General features: G+C 39.3%; 1 protein-coding gene across 1 annotated transcript in view; it reads right to left on the bottom strand.

Moving 5' to 3' along the window:
* Positions 1–5,438: 5,438 nt before the first annotated feature.
* Positions 5,439–19,194, bottom strand: part of shmt2 (serine hydroxymethyltransferase 2 (mitochondrial)) — a 31,072-nt gene continuing 17,316 nt past the window's right edge. Inside the window, exons 6-12 of the mRNA XM_066663781.1 lie at positions 16,083–16,205; positions 10,509–10,648; positions 9,991–10,153; positions 9,425–9,524; positions 8,956–9,111; positions 8,744–8,851; positions 5,439–8,251 (exon numbers count right to left, since the gene is read on the bottom strand). Of these exons, the coding sequence (XP_066519878.1) occupies positions 8,124–8,251; positions 8,744–8,851; positions 8,956–9,111; positions 9,425–9,524; positions 9,991–10,153; positions 10,509–10,648; positions 16,083–16,205 (918 nt within the window). The 3' untranslated portion in view covers positions 5,439–8,123. The remainder of the gene's footprint in view (positions 8,252–8,743; positions 8,852–8,955; positions 9,112–9,424; positions 9,525–9,990; positions 10,154–10,508; positions 10,649–16,082; positions 16,206–19,194) is intronic.

The following is a 19,194-nucleotide window of genomic DNA, read 5'->3' as shown; positions in this document are numbered from 1 at the left end:
CTTTTGTCAATATAGTGTACGTTTAAGTAGAATCCTATGTATGAGTAGGTGTCTATAATCTTTTGAACACTTGCTGTAATTAGCTAATCTCACAAGAGAGTTTCTAGTTGTAAACAAATGGTCCTTTTTCACACTAGCATTCTATCAGCTTTGGAGTGTTTTTCCAAACACCGACTCTTTTGTGGCCCTTGTAAGGTGATCCCACAATAACACATCAAGTTAAAAAATGTCACATCTAGAATGAACTACCTGTCATTAGCTCATTTGTGCACCCCATGATGTCATGACGCATGGCTGGCTACAGCAAAAGTGAGCGTCCAATCGTCCAATTACTCATGGTCCACTGAAACTAGGGACTATTTCAAATTAAACCAACATTTACAGTTACGGTTTTGTTTGCAATGTGCAGGGGTCCAGAGCCAAAAGAACGTTCATCTCACTGTCCAATTACTTGTGGACTGCAATTCTTATCATACACGTCATGTCAGGAGATTTGTGAGCAATTTGACAACAAAACAGCAATATAAAGCAATAGATGAGTCTTCAGAAATATCCCTAAGTTTGTGGCTGGCTCATTTGAGGGGGCATTATGTGTGAGAATTGGTGACTAGAGTCAGTGTGGTGAGAATAATACATGCTATCTAGCAGCAATCTCTCCTGTCCTTCGCACAGATGAGTACCCATAGAGAAGTGTTCACTCGCTCACACACCCACCCCTCCCACACACACTCCCAGAACCAGATCTATAGCCATGATGAACCATTCAGCTCCTCAATAAAGGACATATTCCAACCCACTTCCATGTCTGCATTCCTTTAGTGAATCCACACACTCGTCTGCCAGGTAGGGGCACAGAGCCCACACACAAACGCATAAATTTCCAAAAGCTCCACCTGGTGTATATAAGTGAGAGAGGGAGTAGGGGGAGGAGTGTGTGTGCCTGTGATGGGGAGACAGAGTGTGTGTGTGTGTGTGTGTGTGAGAGAGAGAGAGAGAGAGAGAGAGAGAGAGAGAGAGAGAGAGAGTGTTGCAGAACTCCTGTCAGGGTCCAGGCACATGCTGACAGGTAATCAGGCCAGTTGAGGCAACGCACCATGCATAATCACACACACACACACAGAGACACACAAAAGCCATCACTGCCAAAGCGGAAGGCTTGGTGGCCCATTATGATTGTATTGCCTCCATTTGTTTTTCTTTGTATTGTTATTCGCCTGCAGGCTTTAGGCAATCCACACGTACACATACAGCACCACTATGAACATGCAACACACACATACACACCTGCATGGTGCAGAAAACCCAAAAAACCACACCCAGCCCCATAATGCTTTTGGTTTTTTCCATTTTCTGCTACATGAGAATTGCAATATGTGTACTTCAGATGGGGTCATTTTATAGTTTAGCTTCTAGCTGTATGCTGAAATGCCTTTCAGAGTGAACGTGACAGCGCATGCTACACAAATATCACTTCATAACCTTTCTGAGCGTGCACATCTACAAACCTTCCCCTACTGTTTGAATTATAGCCAACACAGGTGCCCGCCTCTGAATATACAGCTTCCACAGTGTGTAAATTCCCAGATACCTGTATAAAACATTTCGAAAGTTAAATTCTTTCTCAGCAACAGAAATTTACCCAGTTATGAGTTTCACTACTGAATGTTCCTCTGGTAATTATTTCAGACAGAACAAAAATTGTATTGCTTGAACATGGAGTTAGCTAGCCTAAGAAACATCTATCATAAATCCACATAAACATCAGGAAAGGCTTATTCCAAAAGCTGCTTTAGACAGTTTCATCCTGAAAACTCTTGAGTGTGGGCACTAGTTGGAACCACCACCATGTCAGTGTCACTGCGAACTGAGAATGAACTACATACCACCTCTGTGGTGGTCCTGACCAGTGAAGACCATGGGGATAGGAAAGTATGCTTCTGTATGGTCAGTGGTTCCTACAAGGTTCCTAATCTAGTGATCATTCGGCACACACATATTCCTCTCACACTTCAGTTTCAGGCTTTTAGACAGCTAAGACACTAAAGAAGGACACAATTCATGTTGTGCCAAAGGCTTTAGTTGATATCTTCAGTATTACACTTCAGTTGAGTGTAATACTGGATAAGGACAAATGTAAATAAATAAACTGTAGAACTGGCTCATTGACGTAGCTCTCACGATTTAAAGCTGATAAGACACAGATAAACACACATTTTTGTCTCAGAGGATGATGTGAAGGGAGATGAGCACACAAAGCGAATTCAGTAGAAAAGTAGGAATATGACACCAAAGCAGGAGAGCTGCTGCCCTCTTCTGTTTAAGCTGACCTGTTTAAAGGAGTGTCTTGGGGATATTAAAGCAGAATTCAAAATATTTTTTGCCGTTTTTCGACATATAAAAAAGACATTCAGAGAAGTTTTTATGAAATGGCTGAATGATTCAGATTTGTTGACAGTGATGGTGATAAGATAGGGCCACAATGTCTACAGCCATGCAACACCCTGCACGTGCCACTCTACTATTAAAAAAAAATGTATTACAAATCACAAGCTAAGAAACAAACTGAAATTGTACATGGAAACATGTAAAACACACAATAGGACAGGTAGATTTGGGCACATGGAGTTTAACAGCCTCCAGCTCGCTCTTCCTCTTTTAAGCTGTAGTAAGAAATGACACCATAAGCTGAAAGCTGCAGTCTGGAGTTTGGTGTGAATATAAGCCGGATGTTCATCTCCAAAACATGCGATCGCTCCCAGCTGTGGTGTGTGTGTGAAAAAGTGTGTGAAGAAGAAACCTAAGGTGTATGTGTGAGTATGTACATGTGGGAGAAAGAGTGTGTACAACTATAAATCAGTGGGATACTCTTTTTTATGCCATAATTTATGACAAAGCAGATGGATGCATTCATACAATTTAATATATCTGTTTATCAATTTATACTTTTGACTTTGGGGCAGAAGAAAAAAAAAAGTACGACTTTGTGCTTTTTGAAAAAAGGCTGTATATGTATTGTGCCAGTCTTTCACAAGGCAACACAGACACTCACACACACGTATAGTTACTGTCCAATTAAAAATATATCTCTCATAATCATTACTTTACAGAAGGAGGATTAAAACATCCTGAACTTTCAAAAGGAAGTGAATGTAAAAGATTTTATTCCAAGTAATTTTGGAGCATTTCTATTGGTTCATTCAAAATGGAGATACATGTCAATAATTGGAGAGCGACAATATGTGAATATATGTTTGTATGTATATGCAATATATTCCAGCTTCTATTGTTTATAATAAATTGCCTCAGAACACACAGTAACAATCACTTGGTTCAATCTAGGTCTCAGAATTCAGTCACTAACTCCCTTATACATGTTTAGCTGGTTGAAGATTTAACCCCAGAGGAAAGAGATATATAAAAAAGGCATGTTTCTATACTGGTTAAGAACTTAGTCAATTGAGTGTAAAAGTATTGTAGCAAATACTAAATATGGTATGTAAATCCTTCTTATAGCTTCAAATACTCACTTTCTAAAAGCAGTATTAAACACCATGCAGAACAGATTGTACTTTTTGTTTGTGATGGAAAAGGCAAGATAATGATGCAGAGGATCAATACTAAACTAACTGAAAATGTCTTTATTCTGCCATTGTTCTGAAATGCTTACTCAGACCGTCTTATCTGCGGTTATAAAAGCACATGGTGTCTGTTAAGCATGCCTCAAGTAACGTGACTCTCTGTACCTGGGCTTCACTGTCACGTAATCAATTACGGTCCACTACTTGCTTTTTTATTGCTATAATATGCAATGTGTGTGTTTATATTCTTTAGTGTGTGTTGGTAATAATGTTCAGTGTTTAAGTATTTTAATACTTTCCACATAAAAGTGTGCACACCCATTACAGACTCTTGTACTAAATAAAGAATAGTTAACCATTTACAAATTACCATTTTACAAACGCACACACCAATAAATGAGAGTGGCGGTTAGCACTAGAAATCGAGAGTGTGAGACAGAAAGAGACAGAGAGACGAAATACACCCATTCCTGAGCAACATGGGCGTGCCCCCCCTTCAGTGTCTCTCCGCGGGACTGTCAGGTCGTTAATTGATGAGTGGAACGCTTCCTCTCCTCCCTCGCGATCTCAGGATCCAGCCATCCTTCACTCACTCTCTCTCCCTCTCTCGATGGGGGAGCATTATTGCGCTATAAGAGACACTTACACTTTATTATGAGATAATTATGGTGCATTAGGACAGTTTGGAGCTTAACTCTAAAACAGCACTTAAGCCCGAGCAGCCGTCGGCCTGTAATGACTCGTCATGTTCCTGTGCGTTTTTAATTATGACAAGCGCTGCAACGACGGTGTGCCACTCCAAATAAACTAGTCCAATTAATTGTGGGCGCTGTCGCTTATCCGTCCCTCGCTGAACATTGGTGATTTATTGTCAAATTAGTGCCTGCCTGTCTCAGCGCAGAGAGAGAAAAAGAAAGAGAGAGAGAGAGACACACACTAGTGCAGTGCTGCAATGCTTAAAGTGACAGGGTAACGGTGAGTCAAAAAAATCCCAAGAGCTACTGCTCCTTGACACAGAACAGGTAGACTGGTGTGCGTGCCTGTGTGTGTGATGGACAAACACACACACACACACACACACACGCTGTCTGTCTCTCTAAGGTTTTTTGAGTAAGACAATTTCCACTGCTGGCCTGTCATTAAAGCACAGCTGTGAAACAGCACACATTCTGCTGCTGCCATCTCGCACAAGAACACACACATACACACAAGCAGAAGGATTATACTTACATGTACCTGTTCAAGCAATCATTATTTTTGTTCCATGATGCACCAGCTTGTTTTTCATCAGCAGATCAAGACCAAATCACGCTGTCATCTAGGAGTACAATAATCTCTCAAATCCAAAAGGCACATTTGAAAAAACCTGAAGAGCATTAGGGGCATGGCCTACAGCAGGAAACTTCACAGAAATAAATCAGTTAGGACTTGAGCCTCTGTCGACTGGCCCCCAGACTGTACATGTACTTGCTTGGGCAGGGTGAATGATATTTCTATTATAAATGACCATTTTCAAGGTCTGTTTCAGCAGGATTCAGGTAGGTCTTGAACAGAACCAAAACGTTCTTTATCAATCTTAGGTTTCAGCTCTAGTACAGTTACTGACTAATGTAAACCAGCACAATGCCTGCTTGTTATTCTTTTGTGAAAAACAGGTTTATGGGAGGCTCTAAAGAGTTCTTAAATCTAATTGAAACTTCTATATTCAAACCAATAAGATTGAACGGAGCGTATTATTCATGCCGTGTAATCCAGGGTCATATTGAACTCATTTCCCTTGCACGCCTGACCTCCATTAAACATGTACCCAAAAAATTTGATTAGGCCAGAATGAAAACAGGAGCGGTTTAGTTACTGCACATGTTTATTGGGATTAGAATTTTTTTAATTTTTTGTTTTTTATAAAATCATTTTTTAAAGGTCTTAAAAAACTTTACAGATAAAAAGGTCTCTTAGGCAGCATTCTGGAGAATAACAGACTAAAGGGGAAAAATCAGAGGCTACTGTAGGCTTTGCTGGTGGACTGCTTGTACAGACAAAAGACAAGATGTACACCATATCTTAGTGTCAATGCAATTTAACAGTATCATATGAGGTTTGGTCATCGTTTAACATTACATCATCAAACTAAAACAATTTCTGTTAGTAAAGGAAAGGTGAATTGTAAGCTAATTAACCAAAAGATTTTGTTATAATGTATGCATTTTCACAGCAAAAAAACTTGGCACTACTCAAGACTCTCCCCCATTTCCCAATGTAAATCCAGTTATCCTGTAATACATTAGTGACCTCCATAAGTTCTTTGCTTATATTAGACTACAAGTAAGACACACGCATGTGTTTTTAGTCCTTCAATATAAATAGTAATTAACGTTTCTCTCTAAGTAGAAAGCAGCAGTAGTTAAGTTGAGAAAAAATAAAAATAAAAAATAGCACATGCCGAGGCATAAAGATATTGATGATGGATATTTGTTCCACAGTTCAACGTTAAGACATGAGATGAAAAATGATCTGTAAACATTGGATGTCATTGCAGTGCAATGATCTGTTTAAGATTTGTTTTGTTCTTTCGTGGTTTGTCTAAACTTAATGTTAATTCGTAAGACGAAATGTGCAGTGGTGCTTGAAAGTCTGTGAACTGTTTCTATATCTCTGCATATTTAGGATTTAGAAGGTGAAATTTGACAGGTTTTTTCAATCAAGGGGTTGACAATCAAGTGTGAGTAAACACTGTTGTGTTTAAAGAACAGAGATCGGTCTATGTCTGATCTTCACAACACGTTTGTGAAACTGTTTCATGGAATAAACAAAAGGAGATTTCTGAGGATCTTAGAAAGAGTTAATGCTTATAAGCCGGGAAAATTTTACAAAACCAACTCTATCGTGCTTGGACTGCAATCCACAGTCAGACAGTGTGTGTACAAATGGAAGAAATTTAAGACCATTATTACCCTCCCCAGGAATGGTCGAAAAAAAAAAAGATCACTCCAAGAGCAAGGGGTGTAATAGCCTGCAAGGTCACAAAGGAACCCAGGGTAACTTCTAAACAAGGTCTCTCTCTCTCACTGGTAAATGTTAAAGTTCATAAAACCTCCATCAGGAAAACACTAAACAACAATGGTTTGCATGGCAGGGTTGAAAGGAGAAAGCCAATGTTCTCCAAAAACAACGTTGCTGCTCATATGCAGTTTGCTAAAAATTACTAAAGTAAAGCCAGAAGCCTAATGGAACAATGTTATGTGGATAAATGACACCAAAATATATTTTGGTTTAAATGGCAATTTCTTATGTCTAGAGAAAGGAAAATACTGCATTGCAGAAAAAAAACTTATCCCATCTTTAAAACTTGGTGGTGGTAGTATCATGATTTGGGCCTGTTTTTCCTGCATCTGGGCCAAGATGATTTGCCACTGTTGACAGAACAATAAATTCTGATTTATACTGCTGAGTTCTACAGGAAAATGTCAGGACATCTGTCTGTGATGTGAATCTCTAAAGAATATGGTTCATGTAGCAAGACAACAACAAACATTAGCACTAAAGTAATTTTACCAAAGAATGAGTAAAAGAAAAGAAAAGTTAATACTGGGAATGGACTAGTCAGAGTCCTGGGCTTAATCCAACAGAAATAGTGGAAGACCATGAAGCAAGTGGTTCATGTGAAGAAAACCACCACCATCTTAGAGCTAATGCTGTTCTGAAAAGAGGAATGGGTTAAAATTCCTCCAAGCTAGTGTAAAGCACTGACCATCAGTTACTGGAAATGTTCGGTAACAACAACGGTTTACATACTTTTGCCACTAACAGATCATTAATATTGGATCATTTTCCTCAATAAAAGACTAAATGTAACTTTTCTGTTTCATATAATTGGGCTGTTTATCTGAATTTAGAACAGAAATATAAACAATTCTAAAAGTTTCATATACTTTTAAGCACCACTGTAAGACAGGCTTATATAAGCTTATATTATTGTTGTCTCTGTCTCAGCTAGGACTAATAGTGCCCTAAGTAGAGTTGCCAAAATAATTTCCCATGCTGGATTTTGCCAGTGAACTGCTTTTGTTTGGATCAATTCAGTTTCAGATCAATTCAGGGAAATTAATATAGGTTTTTAAACTGACATTGCCATAATATTCAGGCCTGTCACTAACTTCTCCAAAAGCATTCTAGTTCACTGAACCATACTGTTTGGACATCTTGACCTAAATAACAAACCACAGTAGTTGTTTAAAGCCCTCAGAACACGAGTCAGCTGGGAATTGAGCAGATTTCAAGAGCTTTGTTCATTAATTGTTGATCAGTGTAATTCTGCATAGTGACCACTTGTCACCTGAATGTGTTTACCAGCAAGGAGCCTACGAATGGCTCAAAAATAAGAAATAAAAAAGAAATAAAAAAAGAAAAAAGAAAAAAAAAGTACTGTCTGAATACTGATCACCTTCTGTTACTGTTCACTTTGTTGTTGCCACAGGGCTCTTAGACAAGTGTGTAGATTCACCCATTTATCATTAATTTTCTCTGTCTGTCTGTCTGTGAGCTGGGTTAGTGGTCAGAAAAGCCTGGCATAGGGAACGGCCGAGCAAAAGCCTCTACACGGAAGCGCAGATCAGCGATGCGTGCCACCGTGTCTGGATCCTCCAGCAGGAAACTCTTAAACTCTGCCAGCTTTTCTGCAAAGGGGTCAAACACAGAAGAGTAAAGGAAAGTAGAGAAGAGAGGTGGCAAGAAAAATATTAGGAACCTTTAGTCTTTACCACAGTTATCAGAGCTTCATAGGGTGGTAGAAGAACACTGCTAAATAAACTCAAATGAAAGGTTACGGTATTCCTGATCAAATAGAATTCGTTAATTTTCTAACTACAAATAAGTTGACATAACCACAGGGACCAAAATGGTATTTTCTGCCAAATGGCAGTTTTGGGGTTTTTTCCCCCCAATATTTTTAAAATCAGTAATGCAGAAATCCAACAGTCTGTACTTTTGTCCATTTTTATAAATAACAGTATGTCAGAGTTGGAAAGCACAAAATTAATCTATCTGACATTACTTAACAATTTGACATGGTTTGACGAATGTGTGCTGTTCCGGTTAAGGTCAATTAATTAACTATCCCTTTAAAGTTTTAATGAAATGAAAAGTGTTTTATCGTTCTGTCAACTCACTTGTCTTTTTCTTTACATCCAGAGCAATTTTGAAGCCTTCATCCATGAATTCCACAACTTGCTCAAAGTCTGTTTCCTTGAACTGGCGAGATGTTAAGGCAGGGGCACCTGAGATACCAGAGCAGATGATGGGGGGTAAAGAATGAAAACTCAACACTATGACTGTTAGGAATACAACTGTAAGCGTAGAGAAGTCACGTGGAACCACTAACCCAGTCGAAGGCCTCCTGGTGTAAGTGCGCTCTTGTCCCCAGGGCAGGTATTTTTGTTGGCAGTGATGGAGACAAGCTCAAGAACCCTCTCTGCTCGAGCCCCATCCATTCCCTGTGGCCTCAAATCTACCAGCACCAGGTGATTATCAGTCCCACCTGAGACAGTGTGTGTGTGCATGTGTGAGAGAGAGAGAGAGATGAAGAGAGAAACATCCATGTATAAAGAAAGAATGAAATGAATATATGCACATCCTAAAGACATCCAATATATTGTCTGTTCATTACAATTATATTAATTTTCTTTGCAATAACATGGCTGTGACATTTGTAACTCTATTAATAGGAAGTTAAGAAAGATAGGCAAAACCATTCAAAGAAATTTATACTGAAGTACTTGTAGGTTAAATCTGCTGGGGGTGTGTGATGTGTGTGTTTGTGTATCCTGGGTGAGCTGTGTTACTGTGTTTACCTGACACTAGAGTGTATCCTTTTTTCAGCAATGCGTTGGCCATGGCTTTAGCGTTTTTCATGACTTGTGCAATATACTCTTTGAACATTGGTGTGTTGGCCTGAGTAAATAAGCAGTGGAAATTAGGAAACACGTTTTACAGCAGTGTATCTACTGTACAGGGGAATAAAAGAAAACAATCCCTCATCCCTTCAGATTTTTTTCCCAATTATGATGAATGAAAACAAATAAACAATAAATGTGTGTGTATTCTCTGTTTACTGTAGTGTTTTTATTTTATGTACTGCAGTGTATTTATTTACCTACACAGAAAAGGATAAATTAGTTGCATAGAATTCATTGAAACTGTGGACTATTTCAAAAATGACCTTTGAACAACACATCAGGTAATTATTACCACAGGAAAATTAACTAGACAACTAGTTTATGACGTTTATAACTTGTGATAAATATGCTGTAAAGTCCATTTATGGGATTTCATTCATTTTTTTGTTACTAATAAAAAGGGCAAAACACACTAAAGAAGCAGAAAGCAGTTTGTTTGGGTTGGCTATTGGGCTCCATACCTGTCTGAGAGCTACAGCGACTCCAGCAATGGCGTGATTGTGAGGTCCACCCTGCAGAGAGGGGAAGACTGCAAAGTTGACTTTGTCCTCAAGGTCATACTTGACTTCTGACCCTTTCTTATCCACTGAGCGCACACCTTTGCGGTAGAATATCAGCCCAGCTCTGAGTGGAGAAGAAGGAATGTTAAAAAATATTAAGTTAGATAGTTTTTTTTTTTTTTTTTCTTAATTGTGCAGGTTCCTAAACTGAACTCTGACAGAACTGAAATCCAATTAACATTTAATGTGTTGAGGATGTTATTGAGATAATTAATGAACTGGAGAGGAATAAATCTTGTATATTTGCATTCTGTTCTAAATATTAGTGCTCTCATTTACACATTATATAGTCTCTCACTCACACACACACACACACACACACACACACACACACACACACACACACACACACACACACACACACACACACACACACACACACACACACACACACACACACACACACACACACACAGTACCTGGCTCCTCTGAGGGATTTGTGTGTGGTTGTGGTGACAAGGTCAGCGTGCTCAAATGGAGAGGGAATAGCTTTAGCAGCCACAAGGCCACTAATGTGGGCCATGTCTGCCAGCAGATACGCATTTAACTCTGTACACAGCTAAAAGGGAAAAAGAGAGAGAAGGAGGGGGAGAGAAAGAGACTTTAAATAAACATCTCTAATATAAATAAAAATGATATTAAAGGGTTCTTTTAAAATTCAGTTAGAGGAGAGACAGTGAGGGAGAAAGACCCAATGCGCCCCCAGGAGCACTGATGTCCGATAAGTTCTTTGTCCCATTACCTATATGCTTATATGTTATGTTTTAGGTATACAGAATTTTAAATATGCCTGCACATTAACATACTTGATAACATCCACTGATGTGTGGCGATCAAAAGTGATGACTGGAGACACATTTAAAGACTCATGGAAATACCAGTCATAAACCACTGTCTTGTTGTCCAATTATGGTCAGATCTCTTGAGACGGAGGTTAATATCAGGTGTGAACACAGCCAGAGAGGGAGAGAGATTACACTCACAGACAGGGACAACAGTAGAAGACGATGAATAAACTCCACTTTAAAAACTCAATGTAATTCATATCCCACTGCTTTCTAGGGAAAATAAAGTCGTCATAAACAGTTTAGAAAGTGTCATATCTGTGCAAATCACAGGAAGAAGCACAAAATTTCCTTTCTGGTTGAATATTAACTGATCTTTTCATGCAAGCACGCTTAATATGCATAATCTGTGTGTGTGTTGCTGATCTGGTGTTTATCAAGCAGCAAAAATCAGGCCACATCGAATCCCGGCAACAAACAGAAGACACACAATCTGGCCCTGCAGGAAGAGAGAGGATAAAGATCCATGAAAGAGAGAGGGGAAGAGAGGAGATGATGAAAGGAGGAAAGGAGGAAGAAGGCGAGGGGGACTGAGAGTAAGACCAAGAGCGAGGGAGAGCGAGAGAGAAGAGTAGCCCCAGGAAAGCTGGAGCATGTCCCAGCTAAGAAAAGCCCACCAAACTCTTTCAAAAGTACAGCAAAAAGAGGGAAGGATGCACAGGAGGCTGTGGAGCATCTACACAACATCTCTATCAGGAACAGTGTTCCTTCACATAATTTAAATAATTATTAAAAACACTAAGATTTGTGTTCCATTCTGGAAACAAGGATAAGTTAGAATGGGAGTTGTATATAGTTTTTGATATTTTAAAGAGGCACAGATCACCAGGAACTTTGATGAGCACACACTGCTGTTCACCACAGAGTGCGTGTGCCAGCCATATGGAGGAATGATAATAAGACACTTTATGGCATGCTGCGTTTCAAGAAACAAGGCAGAAGCCTCCGTAAGTTTTGCTTTTGAATTTAAAGACGTTTATTTATGTAACACCACTGGGTATACAGTTTTATATATGGCTTCATATGATGACTCAGACAGACAATATGTCGGTTTAATAAAACTGGTCAGAGCTCCCATCTGCACATATCTTAAGGAAGGCGGCAAAGTAAAAATAAAACAATAACAACTTTCCAGAAGCTGCAAGAAAAATAAAGGTGTAATTTCACCAAAAAGTGATCAAGTCAAGGCTACTTCATTTATATAGCACATTTAAAAAACAGCAGGTGTGAATCAAAGGGCTGCATGAATGAATCAATAAATACAATTAAATTCATTTTATTTAATGAAGGGTGACACGGTGGCGCAGCAGGTAGTGTTGCATTAACACAGCTCCAGGGACCTGGAGGTCGTGGGTTGAAGTGCCACTCCAGGTGACTGTGTGTGAGGAGTCTGGTGTATTCTCCCAGTGGCCGCATGGGTTTACACCGGATGCTCCAGTTTCCTCCCACCGTCCAAATAAAAAACACACGTTGGTAGGTGGATTGGTGACTCAAATGTGTCCGTAGGTGTGAGTGTGTGAGTGAATGTGTGAGTGCGTGTGTTGCCCTGTGAAGGACTGGCACACCTTCCATTGCGCCCAATGATTCAGAGTAGGCTCCGGGCCCAACACGACCCTGTAGACTAGCCATGGATTTGAACCTACTAGAACCTAAAACCTACTAGCAAACACTACAAAGAACTTAAAATTACACTGACAATCAATCAATAAAGAAACAGCAAAAATATTTGATTAAAAAAAATAAATGAATAAAAAGGGATCATTCTGAAGTTTTGGAGGAGCGAAAACCTGGTCACCTTTATATTTCAGCAAAGTGTGGAATTTATTATCAGTGCTATAGCTTGGCACAAAGCCATGTAAAGTTTTAAATTAATTAATAAAACTTAAATCCTTCACTCTGTATCTGAACTGTGGCCGGTGCAACGTACTGAGGAAAAGGGCAATGCTCTGTCCTATCAGGTGCCTATCAGGAGCCTTGATGCTGTATTTTGAACTAGCTATAGAGGACAATAGCTTGACTTGGATATTCCTAATTAGACTGAATTGCAAGAATCAATTCAGGAGGCGATGTAAGGCATGGAACAACCATTTCTGGGTCACTAAAAAACAGAAAGTTATCTTTTGCAACATTCTTAAGGTCCAAGGAACTGTCTTTCAAAATTAAGAGTTGAAATGAAAATAACACAATGATTTGTTGCATGGCTGTGTACTAATGGACACAAATCACTGGCCATCTCTGCTATGATCAGGATTCCCCAGCATAAATCTATATTGTTGTGGCTAATTTGAACTTTTATTTTTTCTTTTTTTTTTTTTTTTTTTTTTAACACCCAGCACAGAGCGCCTTAGAACTTAGACAAAGAAGATGTGTATTGTCACTTTAATCCAACTTGAGTTAGAGGTACAACTGCACATCATCTGCACAACCGTAATTTATTCTTCTGAAATATGTACAGAAGCATGACCTATCAGAAGACAGGGCCCCAAAACAGAACCCAGAGCTATTCCACATGTAATAAATAGTGAAGAGGAAGAAAATGTTCCGACAGCCTCCAAACATTTTCTGTTCTCCCAATATCAGTGAAATCGCTTCAGTGCAGTACCCTGGGTACCAATACCATACTCCAGACAATCCAGCAAAATAATGTGATCAGCAATGTGAAAGGCTGTGTTCTGGTCTAAAATGATTAAAATAGCATACTTTCCACAGTCAGTAACTCAAAGTAAATAATTTGAGTATTTAAATAAAAAGAGAAAAAAAAGAATGATAAATGATTCTAATAGGAAACTGAATCCTCAAGGTCATACTGAATCAAATTAAATGAATGAACATGTTAGAAAAAGAACCCAAACAATGGCTGGGAAGGGCAGCAGATATGAGTATTAAAATAGACATGAATTACAGTAAACATTTGAATTCAATTAAAAACGGTTGCTAAGCTTCCCCTGTGGCCATAGTCCAAATGTGCGTTGAAGACGTTACAGTCTAGGAGATTCCAACATTGGGGCTAATTGCTAACCAAGTATAAGACAAAAAGTCCAATCTGTGAGAGACGTCATTCCACAGTATTGTCACATTAACTAATGCTAATTCACCTGGCACAGGTTCTGAAGCTGATTGGGAAATATATCCAGATAGAAGGCAAGTACAGGGGTCGGACAGTGAAACTGAAACACCTGGTTTTAGACCACAACAATTTATTAGTATGATGTAGGGCCTCCTTTTGCGGCCAATACAGCGTCAATTCGTCTTGGGAATGGCATATACAAGTCCTGCACAGTGGTCAGAGGGATTTTAAGCCATTCTTCTTGCAGGATAGTGGCCAGGTCACTTACGTGATGCTGGTGGAGGAAAACGTTTCCTGACTCGCTCCTCACAAACACCCCAAAGAGGCTCAATAATATTTAGATCTGGTGACTGTGCAGGCCATGGGAGATGTTCAACTTCACTTTCATGTTCATCAAACCAATCTTTCTCCAGTCCTGCTGTGTGTATTGGTGCATTGTCGTCCTGATACACGCCACCGCCTTCAGGATACAATGTCTGAACCATTGGATGCACATGGTCTTACTTGTGCAATGTGCAATTATTGAAGATTGGCCACCAGGCTGCTCCAATTTAGCCATGAAACCTCCCACACTAAAATGACAGGTGTTTCAGGTTCATTGTCTAATCCCTGTATGTATTCTAGCTGCTGGAGGTTAGAAAAGTTCATGTTGTTACTATAGCTCGATGATCTAGATGCTCAGTGAGGAAATGATGACTAAATGGATGGAGAACACCTATCCTCTGCAGTAATTCCAGGCATATGCATATGGCAAGGGGAATCCAGGTGAATATAGTGTGGGTGTCAAGCTAATCCCATAGCAGCAGCAACAGAGTGTTTATGTCAGAGGAATAGCTGGCTCCTTATATTTAACTTTAGCAAATCTGACTTTAGGCATTAAGCCATTTTGCTTGAGTGAAAGTCTACGGATTTAAAAGAATGTGAAGCACTGCACAGTTAATAAAAAAGCACCAGTAGCCAGATGCATAGAACAGAAAATGAATTTTGTTAGCCAGCAGACCACTAACCACTTTAGAACCGGTGCCTAGGAAATGCAATTGAAGCTCACTACCGGAAAATTTTGCAAACAGTATCGACTTTTGCAATTGAAATCTTACTGCTGAATAGCCAAGCAAACTGAGAGGCAGCAAGGGCAGGTAACGAGGGTTCCATAACAGGCCAGTATTAGAAAAAAAATCTGATTCATAAACCAAATATAACCAGGCTGTTAACAGATTAGGTCTTTTGTGTGATCCTGAAAATAATGTCAGTCCATCAGTAAATGACTTATTGAAGTATAGAAAATAAACCAAGAGAGCAGTGGAAGAGAGATGCCAGCGTAAACTCACCCAGAGATAAACATGTAACACAGACATACGTAACTTTTATTGATTTGATGTTTTTCTAAAAAATGTAGCTTTTGCAGAGGTTTACATTTTTTACATTGAAAGTAAACTGGAATCCCACTAAAACATGATTGCTGGACTTCATTAGTCCATTATGAGCAGATGTTAATTGCACCAACACTAAACACTAAATGCACGAAAACTGCTTAGTTATGATGGTCATGAAACGTGTGTGTGAACATGGACGAGGCAGACTGGGTGTGAGGAGCATGTCTCACACAGGCCCATTCCAATGAGAAAACAGAACACATGGCACAGTGCTAAAACATCTTACTGATGCAGACAGAATAAGACCAAGAAAGCACATGTCTTTATGGGAGATGGAATGAGAAAGAGGTGTGTGCGTGTGTGTGTTTTGGAGAAAAAGTGGCAGAGAGCAACTGTGTGACAAGCAATGTGAGAGGAGATTAAAAAAAGTGCAAAAATCCAGGAGTGTTAAGAATGAGCAATTTAACAAAATGTCTGTCTGTGTAGGGTGTAGGAGAGAGACAGATGTAGTGTAGTGTAGTGAGAGAGAGAGAGAGAGAGAGAGAGAGGGACAATGCAAGGAAGGGAGAGGGAGAGAAAAAAGACATGGGTAACAATGAGAGAGTATTTCAGAGAGAACAGATGAAGGAAAAATGAGAAAAGGAAGAGAGAAAGAAAAAGATAACAGAAGGTGTGAGATAGTGAATGAGGGAGAGAGGTGTGTGGCACCTTCTTGATGCGGGCATAGTCGATGAGGCGGGCATAGGCACTGGTGCCAGCAATGATCAGCTTGGGCCGAAACAGCTTTGCAGTCTTCTCCATCTGGTCATAGTCGATTAGACCTGTTTGAGTCTACAAGGTAAAAGATGGGAAAGAACAAAAGAGAAGAGAATGGTATGTCATTTCTACATGAACAGTGAGATAAAAAAAAAAAATCTGAACCGGGGATACACACACACACACACACACCCCTAAACACAAACCCCTTAACTTTCAAAACAGCAAAACTACAAATTTATAGATATAAATTATATGATCTGTTCATTTCAGAACAACACAGATCATAAATGCAAATCATTTTAGCATTTTAGTTTTCAATTGGAGCTATAAAAGACAATAAAGTGTAAATGACAGGAGGATCAAAATAGTCTCAGCTTTTTGTCATTTGAAAAGATGCACCACTGGTGCTAAACACAAGATTTCTGTTTATGTGAAAATCCATGCATTTGACAAGTGGAAAAACTTAAAGAAAATCACACCTTTAAAGTAATATCACATCTAGAGGTATCCCGATTGATTTCAAAAACCAATATAAGAGCTGGTGTGAACTGATATTAATGTATCTACTTTGACTAAGTAGGCTAGATTAAATTTCAATGCTTTGTCCAGATCATTTGACCCCAGTGCACTCTGTATATACAGTCAATGTTTGTATGAAAAAACACTGTCCAAAACTTTTGTGACATTGTGGCTCATTTTCAGAATTCAGTTCACAGTATGTACATCTGCAGCATATAGAAATATACACAGTGTCATATTTTCTATTGTGGGAGTTAACCACCTTTCTCCAATATATTGTTAAACTACCCACAAAGAACACTGGCGTTATTCACACTGAATGGGAATAGTGGGCCAATGCCAATAGCTGATGTTATCCATGTACATTTCAGTAGATGTAGATAAGATATTCTACTTGGCAAGGCACTATAGAGAAGCCTACTATTTATTTGACTTGGGTTACAAGTGTAAAAAAAAATATAAAGCAAGAAATTTCATCATCTTGGTCCAGAATTGCCTAATAGTTTTGCTCTTTTGAAGTAAATTCACTACATCCAAAGACCCGTCTCTTCTATTTTAAACCAGTAGGCAGCCTAGCATATCTCAAATGGTTTTACTACGTTTAACCTCCATCTGCACTCACTGGGTGTTGTCTGAAAATACAAATAAAGAGCCATACTCTGCACTGACCAATTTTATGGTTAAACAACATATCAGAACGACAAGAACCTTGATATCCACACTAATTTAAAGAAATGTTACAGGTCACAGGTTTGTATTCATGGGCAATTGCTGTTTTGAAGCCCATTTATCCAGCCTTTCTCTACCTTGGAGACCGAATAGCTTATGGGCTTTTCTGTAGAGACATTTGTTCCTTTTTTAAAAATGACATTTTCTTTAGTCAGCACTAACTGTCAAACACTGTTTCACTGTCGTGTTAGGAATGTTGCTTAGTAACTTTGATTCCTGCTGCTACAGCGTTAATGAAGTTTTACTGGTTGTTGTAGCTGTCCTTACAGCTGTCAGTGCTATAGTCTACTGTAGCAAAGACAGTATGGGGGATGGATTTTACAAATGAACACAAAACAGTGTTCTTTATTACAGCAAAGCTGCATGGTGCTGACTGATGAAAGCAGGCTATTCTCCAAAACTGAACATTACCAAATTTGTGCACATTATTAAGAGCAACAACAGTAACTCAAGGAATGTTAATGCTCCTCCAGCTTAATGGGAGGTCCTCATATGCACTTTAATAACAGTGAGGCACAGTCACTATGTAAAATGACTTTAATATTTCAGTGTTTATAGAACGATATTAGGGCTAAAACGGTGAATGCTAAATAGGCAGATATATGCAAATGTGACAGCACAAAAAATGAAACTATGATGTTCTGCGGTTTAATTTATCCTATATTTGGACTGCATGGACTCAAAAGTGATTTGGATTCATGGAGACTTAGAATCCGTTTTTAAAAAGTATTATCTCCAATCCCTCCCTCAAAGATAACAGCAAGTGCTGTTTATCAAAGGGGGACAGTTTTGGTAGTCAACCATAATGCGCTTAGTTGATTGGACTCCTAGTGTCTTTATATATTCTTGCATGGAAAACTCTCCCACTTATTTTCCTTTCACCTTTATTTAAATATCAAATGTAATGTGATTTGTTGTTTTATGTCTAATCTCAAAGGAAAAATCTCATGAAAATAAATAACCAATTTTTATGGCAGTTTTGAACAAAGAAAAACAGTCTTTTGTTAAATGTCCTAAAAACAAACCTTAAAAATGAACAAAATCATATTTTCAGTGACTGGCCCTGGAACTCAGTGCTCATGTATAACTGATAACACTACACAAGGCTTAACATCCCATTCAGAACTCATCTCTGCTCCTCCCTTGTCCTTATCTCTCTCTCTCCTGCTCTCTACAGGTGGTAATCTCCCATCCCCACCTCTCAAGTCAGCCAAGCCAAGTCAGTGCCCATGTATAACTGACAACAGTACACAAGGCTTAACATCCTATTCAGAACACATCTCTACTCCTCACTTCTCTCTCACTCTTTCTCTGTACAGGTGGTAATCTCCCATATCCACCTCTCTCACTCTCAGTCCATCTCCTCACTTCTTCACTGACATAAGCTCTGAGGGTCTGCATGTGCATACATGTGTGCGCGTGTGTGTGTGTGAGAAGAGAGAGAGGCCACGGCCCGCCTGTCGATTTCCTATTATCTCTCCCGTTGAGAGGGGACTGCCCTCTCATCCATCAGACGGTAGACCACGGAGACAGCACACACCCCAACACATTGATCACCCAAAAACTCTGTTACATTGATGAGACGCAGTGTTGAATGATTTTGGTTGGTGCTCCGTCTCTCCAGAGAACACAGCTGCACTGCTTCACAGCCCAGTGCTGGGGGGCTTCATATTCCTTTGGCCGACGCTTTGTCTTGCAGCATTGTGACCCTAGGCTCATTTGCAGCTGTTTTAGAGCATCCCATTCCATTGCCTTTGCTTTTTTATGGACAGTTTGTAAGATGTGTATGTGCCAATGATCACCTGCTTCACCA

This window comes from Hoplias malabaricus, chromosome 3 (assembly GCF_029633855.1).
Source record: "Hoplias malabaricus isolate fHopMal1 chromosome 3, fHopMal1.hap1, whole genome shotgun sequence".
NCBI lineage: Eukaryota > Metazoa > Chordata > Actinopteri > Characiformes > Erythrinidae > Hoplias > Hoplias malabaricus.
This window is presented reverse-complemented; position numbering and strand designations above follow the sequence as displayed.